The sequence below is a fragment of the Girardinichthys multiradiatus genome, chromosome 10 (genome assembly GCF_021462225.1).
Source record: "Girardinichthys multiradiatus isolate DD_20200921_A chromosome 10, DD_fGirMul_XY1, whole genome shotgun sequence".
In the NCBI taxonomy this organism is placed as follows: Eukaryota; Metazoa; Chordata; class Actinopteri; order Cyprinodontiformes; family Goodeidae; genus Girardinichthys; species Girardinichthys multiradiatus.
The window spans coordinates 8,618,366-8,634,650 of NC_061803.1; the positions used below are offsets into that span (position 1 = coordinate 8,618,366).

The 16,285-nt window shown below is 41.0% G+C and overlaps 2 protein-coding genes across 2 annotated transcripts; one reads left to right on the forward strand and one right to left on the reverse strand.

Moving 5' to 3' along the window:
• Positions 1-6,140: 6,140 nt before the first annotated feature.
• On the reverse strand, positions 6,141-13,568 carry ghdc (GH3 domain containing). Its single transcript, XM_047376066.1, has 11 exons — positions 13,343-13,568; positions 12,862-13,152; positions 11,624-11,820; positions 11,350-11,544; positions 11,153-11,272; positions 9,516-9,813; positions 9,178-9,367; positions 8,103-8,174; positions 7,873-8,006; positions 7,697-7,785; positions 6,141-7,611 (listed from the first exon to the last, which is right to left on the reverse strand). The coding sequence occupies exons 1-11, from the start codon at positions 13,425-13,427 to the stop codon at positions 7,390-7,392; spliced, it is 1,893 nt and encodes a 630-aa protein (XP_047232022.1). The 5' UTR covers positions 13,428-13,568; the 3' UTR covers positions 6,141-7,389.
• A 1,507-nt stretch (positions 13,569-15,075) lies between these two features.
• On the forward strand, positions 15,076-16,269 carry LOC124875395 (mucin-1-like). The gene is made up of 3 exons (XM_047377529.1): positions 15,076-15,177; positions 15,348-15,434; positions 15,517-16,269. Exons 1-3 carry the CDS (start codon positions 15,076-15,078, stop codon positions 16,267-16,269), a joined length of 942 nt encoding a protein of 313 aa, XP_047233485.1.
• The last annotated feature ends 16 nt before the right edge of the window (positions 16,270-16,285 follow it).

The following is a 16,285-nucleotide window of genomic DNA, read 5'->3' on the forward strand; positions in this document are numbered from 1 at the left end:
CAGCCCTCCTCTGTGGGGACCTGTTCTCATCGGATCAGGGAGCGAGATGAGGGAGAGAGAGGTGGATGGAAGGAGGGAGGGAGGATCCTTTTTTGGGAGCATCTGACAGCACCATTACACCCCACAGTGCTACTATCAGCGCTTGGCTTTTGTGTGTTGGACTGCAAATCAAGGAAAGATGGATTACCTGTGTGTCTGTCAGTGAAGGCTATTATACCGAGATGGACTGTGTACCATTGTGTTGCTTTGCCACGCCACAGCAGTTTGGCTAAAGTAACATTGTCATCGTTGTGTTGGGGAACGATACTTAGATTTATTTCCCTTCATGTTAGTGTGACTGTGAAGACGGTAAGTTTTCTATCAGTGTCCCCATGGGAGAATGAAAGCATGGGATAAACTGTGCTAAGAGTGGATTTAAAAGATAAGCCTTGAAAGGTTTTCATGAGAACTCAACTCATAAAGCAGTGCATTACTTTCACACATCTAAACAGCAAAATAAATACCTCTAAAGAGCAACATTCTAATAATAAACTTGTTATAAAAAAACTCAAAGAATTTGGTAAAAAGCTCTGATTAAAGTTGTGTTCAGAAGGGAAAGGCGACCCATAGAGATGAGGTCAATTAATGTAATTGCCATTAAATATTAAAATTTGTGAGTGGCATCAGGAAACCTGATAAATAAGGGTCATTTACAATGACACAGTGCAGCAAAATGTAGCAACATTGTGCAAAAATACAACACAGAAACCTGAAGGAGAAAAGAGGTAAAAACAGAAAATAAAAATATTTTGAAAGCAAAATGTTATGTAAGAAAAACAAGACAGCAACAAGAGACTAAACAGAATAAACAGCGATACATTAGGAAAATTCACAGTTAAGCCCAAAATTATTCATAATCCTGGCAGAAATAGGATGAAAATTATTTTCATTCGACCAACACGTTTATATCTGATAGGAAATGAGATGTGGATCTCCCAAAAGGTAATGAAACAATGTATATGGTGTTCCAATTTTGAAATCTGTTATTATTGCCATTTTACTGAGAATGACATGTTTAAAATTATTTGTTTCTTTCTCTATATGCAATTGAAAATTCTTTATTGGCATTAGAGCAATCAACCCTGTCTTATAATTGTTGATCAGCTTTTTGCATGCTTTCATTGGTATTTTGACCATTTCTATTCAGCTATGGTATGGTATAAAAAAAACGTCCGACTACCTTCTTTTTGGAGCCACTTTAAGCATTAAGCGTGCCGAAGTAAATGAATATTCATCAGCGCTGAGAGAGTGTCTGCATCAAACAGCATGAGATTAAGAAGCATTATTTTTAGGTCATTTTGGCTGGTATTTGTGCAGCAGTGCCACATATGTGCAGTATAAAAGGCCAATCAAAGTTGTGAAGCTTATCTACAAATATTTTCTGCTCTTGTTTAGTTGGAGAGATGATGATATATGCTGCAGTATCAAATATGTTGAAAGGAGATGTTTGCCATGTTTGTTTGTCCTGTATGCCTATGTGTTACCCTCCGATGGATTGGTGACCTGTCCAGGGTGTACCCCGCCTCTGGCCCATAGACTGCTGGAGATAGGCACCAGCTTCCCCGTGACCCACTATGGAATAAGCAGTATAGAAGATGAACGAATGAACAAAGCCGAATACGACTATGTTTCTAACTTCTTGCAGCAGCTAATTGTGCTAGCCTACTAATGCAAGAACAAAGTTGTGATTAAACTTAAACAATGTTTAAGTGGAGCAGTGGAGATTGGGCGCGGTACAGGCAGGCCAGGAACAAACTAACAAAAGAGATCAAAGCAGCTAAGAGAAGCTACAGTGAGAAGCTTAAGAACAACCTTTCTACTGGTGACACTTCAGCTGTATGGACTGGTCTGAGAAACCTTACTGCCTACAAGAGCCCCTCCACCCATCCTGAACAGAGCCGTCTCCTGGCCAACCGTCTGAATGGCTTCTACTGCAGACATGACAAGAAGCCGTTCACACCTCAAATCATCCCCTCTACATCCCATTCAGGAACAAATTCCTCCCATAAAGCAACCAACCCCCCACCATCAGATCCTCTGCCTGCACTAAAGATCTCCGAGGAAGAGGTAAATAGGCTCTTTCAGCGCATGAAAACAAAGAAAGCTGGAGGACCTGATAACATCTCCCCATCATGCCTGAAAGCCTGCGCACATCAACTCGCTCCAATCTTCACAAGGATCTTCAACAAGTCACTGGAGAAATGTGAGGTCCCTTCCTGCCTCAAACGATTCACCATCATCCCAGTTCCCAAGAAACCCACCATCGTAGGATTAAATGACTACAGGCCTGTAGCTCTGACGTCTGTGATCATGAAGTCCTTTGAGCGGCTGGTGTTGAAGCACCTGAAAGAAATCACAGGCCCCCTGCTGGACCCCCTGCAGTTTGCTTATCGAGCAAACAGGTCAGCAGATGATGCTGTTAGCTTAGGTCTACACTTCATCCTGCAACACCTCGACCATCCAGGGACGTACGCCAGGATCCTGTTTGTAGACTTCAGCTCGGCCTTCAACACCATCATACCAGACATCCTCCACCATAAGCTCACCCAGCACAACGTCCCGGCCTCCACCTGTCAGTGGATCAACAGCTTCCTGACAGACCGACAGCAGCAGGTGAGACTGGGGAGCATCTTCTCCCGATCCAGATCAATAAGTACTGGTGCCTCCCAGGGGTGTGTTCTATCCCCACTCCTCTTCTCTCTGTACACAAATGACTGCACCTCATCGGACTCGTCCGTGAAACTCCTTAAGTTTGCAGATGACACCACTGTCATTGGACTGATCCAGGACGGTGATGAGTCTGCATACAGACAGCAGGTGGATCGGCTGGTACACTGGTGCGGTCAGAACTACCTTGAACTGAACCCACTCAAGACTGTGGAAATGGTGGTGGACTTTCGGAGAACACCACCCCCATACAACCCCTCACCATCCTCAACAACACTGTATCGGGCGTGGACCACTTCAGATTCTTAGGAACCACCATCTCTGAGAACCTGAGATGGTCTTCACACATAGACACTTTTCAAAAGAAGGCCCAGCAGAGACTGTACTTCCTGAGGCAACTCAAGAAGTTCAACCTTCCACAGGAGCTGCTGGTCATCTTCTACACTGCCATCATTCAGTCTGTCCTGTCTTCATCCATCTCAGTGTGGTTTGGCTCATCCACCAAACAGGACAAGTCCAGACTGCAACGAATAATCAGGACTGTAGAGAGAATAATCATAGCTGACCTTCCCTCCATCCAGGACTTATACAGGTCTAGGGTCAAGAAAAGAGCTGCCAAAATCTCTGCAGACCCCACACACCCTGCACATAAACTGTTCAGAGTTTTACCTTCAGGCCGACGCTACAGAGCACTAAAACCAGCCGCCACAGAAACAGTTTCTTCCCCCAGGCTGTTTCTCTGATGAACATTCAATAGAGTACAGAACAACAGCATACAGATGTTGCAAATGCACCTTTTTTATTAGATACGTGTATATTGTACATTGTAAATAGTAAATTTGTATATTCTGTAATGCAAAAACAGAACAAAAGAGCAAAGTGTACCGGAGGCAAATTCCTTGTTTGCATGTACGAATTTGGCAATAAAGCTGATTCTGATTTTACCTCGGTCACTGCAAGGAGAAGAAGTGAGGTGTGTTACAGCCTTTGCAGCTGAATGCATAACATGCTAATGAGAGGTTAATTCTTTGCTAAAAAAAATCACCAAACAATGCAGAAGTTTGAAAAGTTTCGTACTTCTTTGTTTTATTAATTCTAGTCAGTACTCTAGAATGATCATATGTTATTGTTAGTTAAATATTTTTTTCTGATCAATTTTGCAGAAATGATGTTTTACAAACTATCATACATCTGGAATAAAACTCCCAAAAAACACCCAACCAGAAACATGGCCCAGTGAAAGTATAAGGCCAGCTTGTAGACTGTTAAGGCATTGTTGATTCCTTTGTGGATCCTGTTCAGGAGTTGGCAGAAATTCACATCACTCTCTATTTTTAATGATCTCTCATTGTTCTGTCTGTTTGTAGCTCATCCATCTCTGCTTGTTACTAATAAAGAGGTTAATCCATTAAATATGCCCACTATCAGTTCTGTGGTCTAGCTTGCCTGAGTGACGCACAAAAGTTCAGGTGCAACACTATGCCAGCTACATTACCTGTGTTGTGCTCACGAACACAGCAGATCTGACTTTTTTACCCAGAAGAACTGTTTTCTTTTAGTACCGTGAAAATGTCTGTGATGGACCTTTAGAAGTTCAGAAAACTTTTCAGTCATTATTTAAATTATTATTAATCGAATATTCTGTTAAACGTTTATTCCAATATAAAACAGCTTTAACTTGGATATTGCATTTTATCTACAATAATAGATAGTTTACATTCTGTCTCTTTAGTTAAAGGAATGTGGTGAAAAAAATCATGCAGCTACAAACCCAAAGCCTGATTCTGATTGGCTTATCTGGCCTTTGTGATGACTCCTTTCCCCAGAGGTTTCAGGTTTTTCAGTAAACAGCCAAGTTCTGAGAAAAAATAAAACAACAGAACTAGGTTTTGCCCAGCCGGATCAGACCACACCTCATAAATTAACAGATTTGGTTTTGATAAATGTTTTTGCTTACATCCTCATCCAATTTATGTGTGAAGTTCCTGCAATTTTGTTTTGGTTTTTAGTCACAAGTCCAGTCCAACGTACAAGTAGTCAGCATCACTAAGTTACTATTTTTTTTAGAGGGTCCTTCTTTTCTTAGTGTCCAATTTGGTTTTAGTCTGAACCAGAGTGAGAAACCACCAAGAAGTACAACAGTGAGCCACCACCCCTCCAAGTGACCTTCCTGTGCAGACAGAACAGTTGTTGGAGCCGAAGCCGATTATCCATCCATCCGAGAGAAAGATGGAAGTGATAGGACCAGAGAGCAGAAATGCGAGCTGGTTCTGTGACAATAAAAAGCTGTCTAAGCCACAAAGTAGACACATTCTTGTCCTGTTTTTTAAGGTGGCTTTCTGGTGACATTTTAGGGTGGTCAGATAACTTTTTTCCTTTTTGTTTCTTCCAAACTTTCCTGCTTAATTTAGGTATTAGAACACAGAATTCTAGGCCACAAAACCCTTTCTTTAAAATCCTGAGACAGCACTGAACTTCTGTTAATGTGAAACTTTTAATCAGCTTAAATGACATTTTGAATGCAACTGAATGCAATTTCTCATTGCAAAACATTTCCTTACTGCTTGTTGTAACATATTCTGGGGGTAATCTTAGTGACATTTATTTTTTTCTTGTTTGTTTTGTGCTTATTTTTGCTTAATTAAAATAATTAGTAAATGGAGCTCATTATGATTAATAATAAATATAATCCTTGTTACTTGTCAACTTGACAGTACGTAAAACTTATCTCTCAGAAATATATGGAATCTTTTTTCTGGTTTAAATGTGTAATGAAAAATTTTTTATTGGGATGATTATATAATTTCCAAAAAATAATTTGTTAGGGTTACGGTAATTCTTATAATTCTCAGATCTTTGTTAAAAAACTGACCACCAGTCTTACTTTTCAAGGAAAATCGACTGCACTAATCCTGACTTAAATTCCAGGATATAGAAGCACTTTAATTCCCTGAGCATGCACTATCCCTCCACTCATTTAAACATGCCTTCCTATCCTCACCAGCAGACCCATTGAGGAATCAGGCCTGTCATTCTCAGATCTTGGCTGTTTACACTGAATTAACTAGCAAGTGAGCAGATGTTTGCACACATGCTCAACATATTTCTAAGGCTGTTAATCCTCCAGGAAAGTAAGATGGCAAGCTGAAATCACTCACACCTTCCAACTACACACAAAGCAAAATAAGCAAAGAGATTGTATAAAAAGTTAATTCATAGCAGTTATTTTTCTGCCAACAATAAATAATAAACTTTGTGTCCTAACAATATTTTCTTTATCACATTTTTACCAGTTAGTAACAACAATCCTTTAGCTGGTGAGTTACCAGCTCTTTATGGGGGATCAACTGACACGCATACAGTATGAGGGGTTATCATTGAAGCAAAAATAAACTGAGAACAATGTCAAATCTCAGGCTGAAATAGGACACGACTAAAAATATTAGCCCAGTTTATTAACACTTGCAGGAGAAGCACTTTCCATGCAGCAACACACCACAGAAACAAAGAGAACCAACTCTGCTTTCAGATTAGTCTTCTGTTCACATCTAATCATAAATGGGATGTTGGGGCTGCTGTTTTTCTAAATGAGATTTTGACTGCATGTAGTGTTGTGCTTTTTTAGTTCACAGTGAGGGGGGGATTCAATCTGCTGAAGACATTTCTGGCAGAAATGTGGCAGCAAAAAGACCAATTTCTACATTCAAACTCCTGAAAATGTTTAACAGGAAACAGCATTAACTCCAACAGCCATACATGTTTCACTAGCACCTCCCAGTGGTGACAAAAAGCACGGGCACCAAAAGGTAAAGACGGAGCTTCAATCAGACAGGAACTATTGGAATTATTTTATGTAGCTTTATAATCTCCAGAGCAAGCCCATAAGAATTTCTATAAGAACTCAAATAAATTCATTTAATATTTTAATCATGCACTGTTGCATTATACAGTAAGGCTGATTTCCAGTTGAAAACTATATCAAAAGTATGTTAGATGTACAATACCTCGCAAAACTATTCACACCCCTTCAAAACAAACTTATAGGTATTTTATTGGGATTTTATGTGACAGGCCAACACAAAGTAGGGTAGAACTGTTAAAAGGATACATGGTTGTCTAATTGTTTTTACTTATGGCAATTTGAAAAGTGGGATTTGCATTTGTCTTCAGTTCCCCTGATTCAATACTTTGTAGAAGCAAGTTTTGCTTTAATTACAGTCTTTTGGTGCCGTGTCTGTACCAGCTTCACTCATCTACAGACTGAAACTTTTCTCCAATGTTCTTTGCCAAATATCTCATGCCCAGGCAGACTGTCTGTTAGAATGACTGAAACAGCATTTACTGAATATTGTTTAACTGTGGCAACATAGTTCATAGCAGAAAAAGATGTAAAAAAAAAAAAAAAAAAACAACTGAAAAAAGGCTGAAAGAATAAAACCATTAAATACTGATGCCTGGAATGAATACAATTTTCCAGTGAATCCGTTTGTCATGGTAAAATAAAAACATTGTTATCCAACACTAAATACATTACTGTCATCAAAGACATAAACACGCTGTTGTCATTTTTGTGTTCAACTCCTCCCAAAGGCACGGTTAATAAATTTTATCACTATTTTAACAAAACTTAGGATGAATCCTTCAGTCAGGGCTCTCTATACAGTTCATGATTCATATCTATCTTCAGGAAACTGTTCTTACTAACAAGAACTCTGCGTATTCTTTCCGGCGCAGCACACGATGCATTTTGAAAGTGTTGGCTGAGGTGCTTGTGTAGGCCATCATCTGCTTCCGAAGCTCCTTGAACGCCCCCTCTGACACCAGCTGCACCCTCATTGGGCCGATGCTGCCTTTTATACGAAACGACTTGTAGACGGCAGAGTCCTTTTGGAGACAAATATCCAGCTAGAGGGAAAGAGGAAGAACAGAGAGCAGGCTAAGAGAATATTTTAGAAGAATAAATCACATTGTCCATTGGAATTAGTCTCACCTTATATCTCTGTTCCTCTGTTAGATTCCTCACTCCTTTAAGCTCTATAAACACCTGGTAATGAGGGTCTGAGCCTCCTATTGAATCACCTGTAGTGCAACAGTAAATTCACGTGTTCATAAATAGAGTTTAAAAATTCAAATTCAAAACTAAAGGATTAAACTAAGACATTTTACCCAAGATGCCACTCTCTGCACAGGAGTAGTCCACCAGCTGAGCTCCAGGCCACTGAGCAACAGCTTTTATCAGCGCCCCAAGGAACAACACCTCAGAGACTTTCTCGCCTCGAACGTTCAGCATCTGACCCCGTCTGACAAGAGACAGAAGGAAAGAAGGAAAAAATGATTTGTTGTTTTACACTTTAAACAACATGATGTATTATTGGTAAGGGGTTAAGCTATCAAACCTGTACTGAAACTCCACAATGGGACACTGGTTATGAAATCCAATGACTTTCACAATGTCTCCAAGACGATATCTGTAACACAGAGAGTATCAGTTTTAATGCAGTTATTACATTTTAACTAGACCATAAAATTGTCTGAAGATCTCAATGATTAAATCGTCATCTTTAGTCTCATTTTTTTGAGTGTGGTCAACTGAAACCATATTTCAACACTAATTATGGCTACAAAGCACAATATCTACTCATTTGTCGCCGACGGAGCTAATTATGACATACGTATGCCACCCTTTGCAGCTACAAGAGCTTCAGCACTTCTGGGTAGGGTTTCTACAAAGCTTAGAAGTTTATATATAAGACATTTTCTTCCTAAAGCACATTTGTGTGGTCAGACAGTGAGCTCACATTCTCCACTCTAATTCAGCCCAAATGTGTTCTGCTGGGTTGAGGTCAGGACTCTGCGCAGGCCAGTGAAGTTCTTCTACACCACATAAGCTCATTCATGTCTTCATGGACTTTGCTTTGGACACCAAAAGGCCATCCCCAAACGTTTCCCACAAAGTTAGGAGCATGAAATGATCTGTTGTATGTTGAAGCATTAAGAGTTCCTTTCATTGGAACTAGGGGGCGGAGCACAAGACCTGAGTAACAACCCCATACCATAATCTTCTCTCCAAACTTTACACTTGGCACAATGCAGTCAGACAAGTGTCGTTCTGATCCCAACTGCCAAACCTAGATTCATACGATGGATTGCCAGACAGAGAGGCATGATTAATCACTCCAGAGAACCTGTGTCCAGTGTTGGCATGCTTTACACCCTTCATCTGATGCATTGCATTGTATTTGTTGATATGAGGGTTAGATGCAGCTGCTCAGCCATAGAAACCCATTCCATGACTCTCTGTACGCACTGTTCTTAAGCTAATATGAAGGCCACGTAACATTTATATATCTTATCTTGAACAGCCCTGCATTACAAATCATTATACAATACTCCTCACCTGTCTATGCCTCAATACCAAACAGCATAAAAGTTCTGTTCATTACATTTCTTGTTAATAAAGGAAAATCAAACCTGAAAAGTCCTGTAGCGTTGGTGATAACAAGTTCATAGCTTTCTCCCTCCTTCACCTCCTCCATCAGCAGAGTTTGAGGGATCTCCTCATCCAGGCTGCTTTCCGGCAGAAACTCACAGAACATGGAGCGTGGACAAAGCAGATAACGTCTATGTGGCTCCTGAGGCCACAGGTTCACTCCTATCAGACCTGCGGGGGCCCACACAGAGAATGAATGCTGGCCTGACTTGGTCAACACTACAACACATTTAAATTACTGTCAATTGTAATAACAATTGTCATAATTAATTGATAAATTAGTTGTTATACTTCCCATGAAACCTGTAAATGTCCATACCTTCTGTAGCAGCATAGAAGGGTGAATAGAAAGGCACTCCTTTGCAGTAGTTCTCCCTCAACATTTCACCGTATATTTGATTGGAGCCTGAGTCCACAGCCAGCACCAGGTTTAGGCGAGGCCACAACCGCTTGGCAATCCCCCCGAAACCCTCCTGGAAATGAGCCCGGAGCTGAGCAGCCCTCTCTGCATCTGGCTTCATTAGAACTTCGAGTCTTCTCCTCACTTTGGGCTCCAGAGACAAGGACCTGCTGATTGTCCCTTGTTCGATGTCCTTCACCAGCTCCTGCCAGTGCTCCTGTGAGATTGAAAAGCAAAACGGAAAGACACCTAATTATTTTATCAATTAAATTTTGATTTATAAAATGTGATTTAAAAAATTGGGATGTGACAAGGAATAATACAATAAAAAATTAAGAGAATGGCCAAGTGAGACAGCTTTATGGCTTTATGGATTATGCTTTACAAAGTTACATTAAAAACAAAGTCCTGCTAAATAGGGAACAAGATTACATACAGGGACATGAAAAACTATTCATACCCCTAAACTTGTCTTTTTTTTTTTTACATTTTGTCAGGTTACAACCACAAACTTATTGAGATCTTATGAGACAGACCAACACAAAGTAGCATATAATTGTGAAGTGTAAAGAAAATGGTAGACTTTTTCTAGAAATCTTATAAGTGTGGAGTGCATTTGTATTCAGCAACCTTTATTGTCACCAATTAGTGTATACAAGTGTGAAGTTTAATCTAGACAAGACAGAAGGTTCTGTTAGCATTCTGGTCAGATAGGACCAAGATTAAACTTCTTACCCCACATTTAAAACACTATTGTAATGTCACAAAAAACTAACACTGCATATCACATTGACATAATCCAAAATGCAAAATATGGTGGTGGCAGCATCATGAGCCCCCTTTCCACTGCCTGTAGAAAGCACCCTTTCCACCAGGTCGCGTTTCCATCACAAGCCCCATGATTTAAAGCCCCAGTATTTGTTTTACCCGGGTAATAGGATTCTCAGGGAATTCCGTACTTTCTTTTTCCATTGCCTAGAGACGCCTGGACAATTTATTTAAATCAGCCTAATGACATATGGGGAAGCTGTAAAGAAAACTGCAATACACGTTCATTTCTGCAGATGGTATTACTCCTTTATTCTGTTTAAAAGTTGATAAATCGTGTTTTGGCTTCAACTGATAAATAATAGATGATGAGCAGTTTTATAGTTATATAGTTGATTAATTCCTTTAAATTTTTCTTAAGTTGCTCTGGATCCATTAGCAGCAAAGTTTAAATCATTATTTCTGACGTCTTTAACAAAGCCCGGGGAAAGCTGAAAAGACATATTCCAGACCAGGACCATTTACCTGTGAAAGTAAAAGCCCTGGGAAAGTGAAATTACCTGGGTAAATTTGTATCAAAATGCCACCTGGGTGTTTACAAGCCTTGAGATTCTCAAAAGCCTAGGGCTTTCTACAGGCAATGGAAAAGGGGCTAATGCGTTAGTTTGTGGTTGTAACATGATAAAATTTGAAAAACAGTTGTGAATATATTTGCAAGACACAATAAAAATGATCAGTTGAGCAAATGTAGCTCAGCATAATCTTTCTAATGAATTTCTAACATGCACCTGAAGGGCAGTGAAAGCATAGAAGACCGTGGAAGCAAAGTTGGACTCCAACGTTCCCACACTTGGATCTTTCAGTGCAAACAGGAGGTGCAGGTATAAAGTGTCCCTCTCACTGGGAACCTAACAGGACAAACATTTTCATTAAAAAAACCTTCTGAAAAATGGGGCTCACCATTTGTCTGATTTCATGATTGTACCTCAAAAGCAGGAGCTGGAGTTGTGTAGAGGTTGAGCATGTGGCGCGACGAGGCTGGTGTGGAAGAGTTTGGTCCGATAGGAATACCTGCCTCTGATTGGCGAAATGTGGGCGTGTAGAAGAATTTGGTGGTGCGCTGAAGGCTGTCGGACTCAGGGAAAGCCTTCTGCATGGCATCTAAACAAACAGCCACCCCCTAATACAAACCAACATTTTGTTTTTATGTTTAATTGTTGAAGGATACCACCAAAACAATCACTTTAAAGCTGCTTGACCTGCAGGAAGAACTCTGTGTTTGTGTCCTTGGTGCTCAACAGCATGGCGCTCTTTCCTGACGTCCCAGAGGTCATAGCCAGAATAAGAGGCTTCTCAGCAATAATTACTTTCTCTTGTCCAGCTGCAATGCGTTCAACGAGCTCTCGATAGTGATCGTATGTGGTGATGGGGTGACAGGCTCGGAAACCAGCAGAGTCTAATGAAGGGGGTCAAAACGGTTGAGTGTGGGTTCAATTAAAACCATTTCTGTTTGAAGGTTTTCCTAGATTACTTTTGTGTGTCGACAGGTATTACACTGACTAGTTTGGTGACTCTAAAGTCAGTGTTTGACTTCAGCTACAATTTTTTTTTTCATTCACTCAATTATTAATAAATCAAAAAGGCCATAAATTACAAAAAAAGGGTAAATAGTTGCGGTCTTGCTTTTATAAGTGCATCCAAGAAAAATACCTATAAAGAAAAATCTTTTAAACAGTGCCCTGCAAATGTTTTTATTAAACTTTTTTACATTTTGTCATGTTATTACCTACAATGTAAATAAGTGGAGGTTTATGAAATAGGCCAACATAGAGAAGCAGACAAATGTGAAGTGGAAAGTAGAAGGGTATAGGGTTTTATATATTTTTTTACAAATGAAAACCTGAAAGTGATGTGCATGCTTGTATTCTAAATGCTGCAATACAAAACCCTAACCTGCCTTTTACTGTAAATACAGCTGCAAGTGTTTTGGAGTATGTCTCTAGCTTTAACCATCTTAAAAATGCATTTTTATGCATTTTTCAAGCTCAGTTAGATGAGGTGGAAAACATCTGTCAAATTCAATTTTCAGGTATTACAGATTCTAAATTGATTTGTCACTGATAGGTTGGTACTACCATGGATATGTGCGGTGATACCTTTTCACTACACAAATCATTTTGTAGATTGGGCAAACATTTCAAACTCATCCACATCTGATTAGAACCCCTTCTTCCATAGCCAAAGTCTTCTAGCTTTCTTCATGCAACTCTTCCATCAAGGCCAGGTTCGTGGAGGACACAACTAATAGCTCCCCTGTTGACAGATCGTCCCCTTTAGATTTAAAGGGATACAAACACCTTTGCAAGGCACTGTATGCACAGCTTATGTACTCTAGTGCATAACGTTACATCACCATAAGCCTTTGTGTACAACTTCATCCATAATCTATACAAATAACATCATGACGCGCTCCAATATGTGCTCGTTCTGCCCTTACCTTTAATACAGCGGAAGTTGTACTTTCTTCCATAGAAAGTATCAGTGTTCTTCCGAAGTCTTTTCAGCAGAGTTTCCTCCTGGACCTGCATCACCTTGAGCGTATCGGCTTCCAGTTTCTTTCGCTGCCGCCTGCCAAGCCAGCCCACAGCTTTCACCGCCACATATTGGCTCAAAAGACTGCCCAACGTCCGCTTATCACCCTTCTGCTTCGAGCTAATTTCCCTCCAAAGGACCGCCATCCCGGCCAGCGAGAGGACACCGACCACAGTTGGTAAAGGGGGCGGCATGGCTACGAGAGAAACACCGGGGAGTTACACAAGAAATACGGGAGGCAGAGGTGCCAACAGGGGGCCCTATTGGACAACTTTACACCGTTACACGTTTCCTTCCTGGTGTCAAGGATGATGGCAACATAACCAATAACCGACTTTAACCGGTTCATAACACATTCATTAACATCATATATTAAGGTAACTCACCCAACGTTTGTCCATTAATGGCAATAAATAAGGATAAAACTGCAAGACAAAGAGGAACCGCGACGCCAATCCACGAACAACCCATTTATAGCAACAAATATGATCTCAAATTCCTCTTTTTCTTTAAAGTAAACAAAAGCAAATTTTATTCTGCATTTGTTTGCAGGAGGTGGGGACATTTCACTTCGACTTCACTAGCACTGTGAACAGCTTCCGTGTTTGGCTGATATTTGTCTCCACGATTGGTTAACCCCTCAATGACGTCATTAAATCTGTCGCGCACAGCCAATGAGAAATAACAACAATACCAAACCATGAAAGAGATGGCGCTGCGCACATGTGCTCTCATATGTGATTTAATTTAACTCAGTTTAGGTGTTAAACGCCGTGTAGGAATTGTCATCTCAAGAAACCAGATGAATACATCCAACTTATGTCTAGTTATAACCTACATTCAATTATAATAATTATAATGTTATATCCAGTTATAATAGTTCTAATCTAGTTATTTATAGATAAAAATCAATGAACCCTTAATTGAAAAAACAAAATTGTATTTAGCCTACTACATATAAGTTACACTAACTGCTAGTTAAAACGTAAATGACAATTGTATTGTCTGTTATCATTTTAAAACCTTCAAACTTTAGGCAGTTTCTCACCTGTAGATGTGAGCAATTCTGTTTGGAGAGATTTCACATTGCCATGTTTCGTATTCAGACCGTTCAGTCTGTTATATTTGCCATAAAAAGCTAAAAGTTTATAAAGGTATGAAGGAAGCAAGAAAAAAACTTGCTGTCAGAAGTGGGATTCGAACCCACGCCTCCAGAGGAGACTGCGACCTGAACGCCAGGCCAGGCGCCGAAGAATGGTCCGGGGAAATGTTGAAAATGTTGAAACAAACAGCCAATCGCGTTTGAGAAATGTTGAAAATGTTGAAACGAACAGCCAATCGCGTTTGAGAAATGTTGAAAATGTTGAAACGAACAGCCAATCGCGTTTGAGAAATGTTGAAAGGCAAACGTAGTTCTGACCTTTGCGTAGGGGCGCGGGACCCCGTTTCAGAAATCCATCCGCGGTAGTTCGAGAGCAAAGTTTGTTGTTAATAACAGATCGAGTCGACGTTGACAAGACAAATTTGTCTTTTTAGCTATATGGTAAGTATCTACAACTTCATGAGAATGTTGTGTGAGATTAGCATGATTATAAGATACGTTTTTAGCGGACTGTTACGCCGGTGTTACGGCGTAAGCACATAGCACTGACTGGTTTATAATTTCAAAAATAAAAAACGTTATAACGTTTTGTATTTCTTAAAAGAAAGAAAGGAGAAATCATGAATAATTTTCATTGCACATCACAATTGTATACCATTTTGTGTTGGTCTTTCACATAAAATTACAATAAAATATATTTATGCTTGTGGTTGTAATAAAATATGTGGAAAAGTTCAAGAGGTATGAATACTATTAAAAGCCACTGTAATTATGTTGTAGTTCTTAGTCAGCCAGTAGCCATTTCAACCAAACTTTATTTATGAAGAACTTAAAAACATTAACCACTGACCAAAGCACTGGACATATAGTAAAGTGCCTAATAATACTGTCAAGATTTTTTTTTTGGTTTGGTTTCTTGAGAGTTTGATAAGCTCTTGTGGTGTTACCATTTGTTTTTAAAAATCACCTCCACATAAGGCATCAAAATCCCACAAGGCAATGCCAGACACTGTCTGGATGGCACGGCTGAGAAGCTTCGCCGCCACAGGGTCATGGCCAGCAGATGAGGGCAACAGGCCAGCACCCAGACAGAAGAAGTGGTACGAGCTGTATCAAAGGGTATGTTTCTATTTAATAGGTTTTTACTTTCACAGTTCATTTGGTACCAAGTGTAACAGCATAAATCGGGTTTAGAGGTATTAATAAAGATGGAATAAGTACGAAATTCAAGTGTGATTTCTGTAACCACACACGGCAACTGATTGAGTTACATCTCCAACTGTTTTTAGATTGAGAAATGTCCCATGATGCAGCATGGGCAGAAGTCCTTGTTTGGTGGTGTCGGGAGATGTTTGTGTGGATTCCACATCCAGAAGGTTGGTCTGACAGTAGGTTTGTTGTATAGTACAAATATCACCTCAAAAGGTGACTAATAATATCTACTTTGTCATGAAACAGCAGCCATCTTCTACAAGCCCGGAGGCTTCAGCTGCAGGTCCTGCCCACGCTGCTCCTACACGGCAGACGTCCACTGCAGGTCCTGCCCACGCTGCTACTACACGGCAGACGTCCACTGCAGGTCCTGCCCACGCTGCTCCTACACGGCAGACGTCCACTGCAGGTCCTGCCCACGCTGCTACTACACGGCAGACGTCCACTGCAGGTCCTGCCCACGCTGCTCCTACACGGCAGACGTCCGCTGCAGGTCCTGCCCACGCTGCTCCTACACGGCAGACGTCCACTGCAGGTCCTGCCCACGCTGCTCCTACACGGCAGACGTCCACTGCAGGTCCTGCCCACGCTGCTCCTACACGGCAGACGTCCACTGCAGGTCCTGCCCACGCTGCTCCTACACGGCAGACGTCCACTGCAGGTCCTGCCCACGCTGCTACTACACGGCAGACGTCCACTGCAGGTCCTGCCCACGCTGCTACTACACGGCAGACGTCCACTGCAGGTCCTGCCCACGCTGCTACTACACGGCAGACGTCCACTGCAGGTCCTGCCCACGCTGCTCCTACACGGCAGACGTCCGCTGCAGGTCCTGCCCACGCTGCTCCTACACGGCAGACGTCCACTGCAGGTCCTGCCCACGCTGCTACTACACGGCAGACGTCCGCTGCAGGTCCTGCACTAGGACAAGTCCAGGGAGCTGAAAGCCACAAGCGGAAACCACCACTGAACTTGTCCATGGTACTTGTACAATTATGAGCATAAACAACTAAAC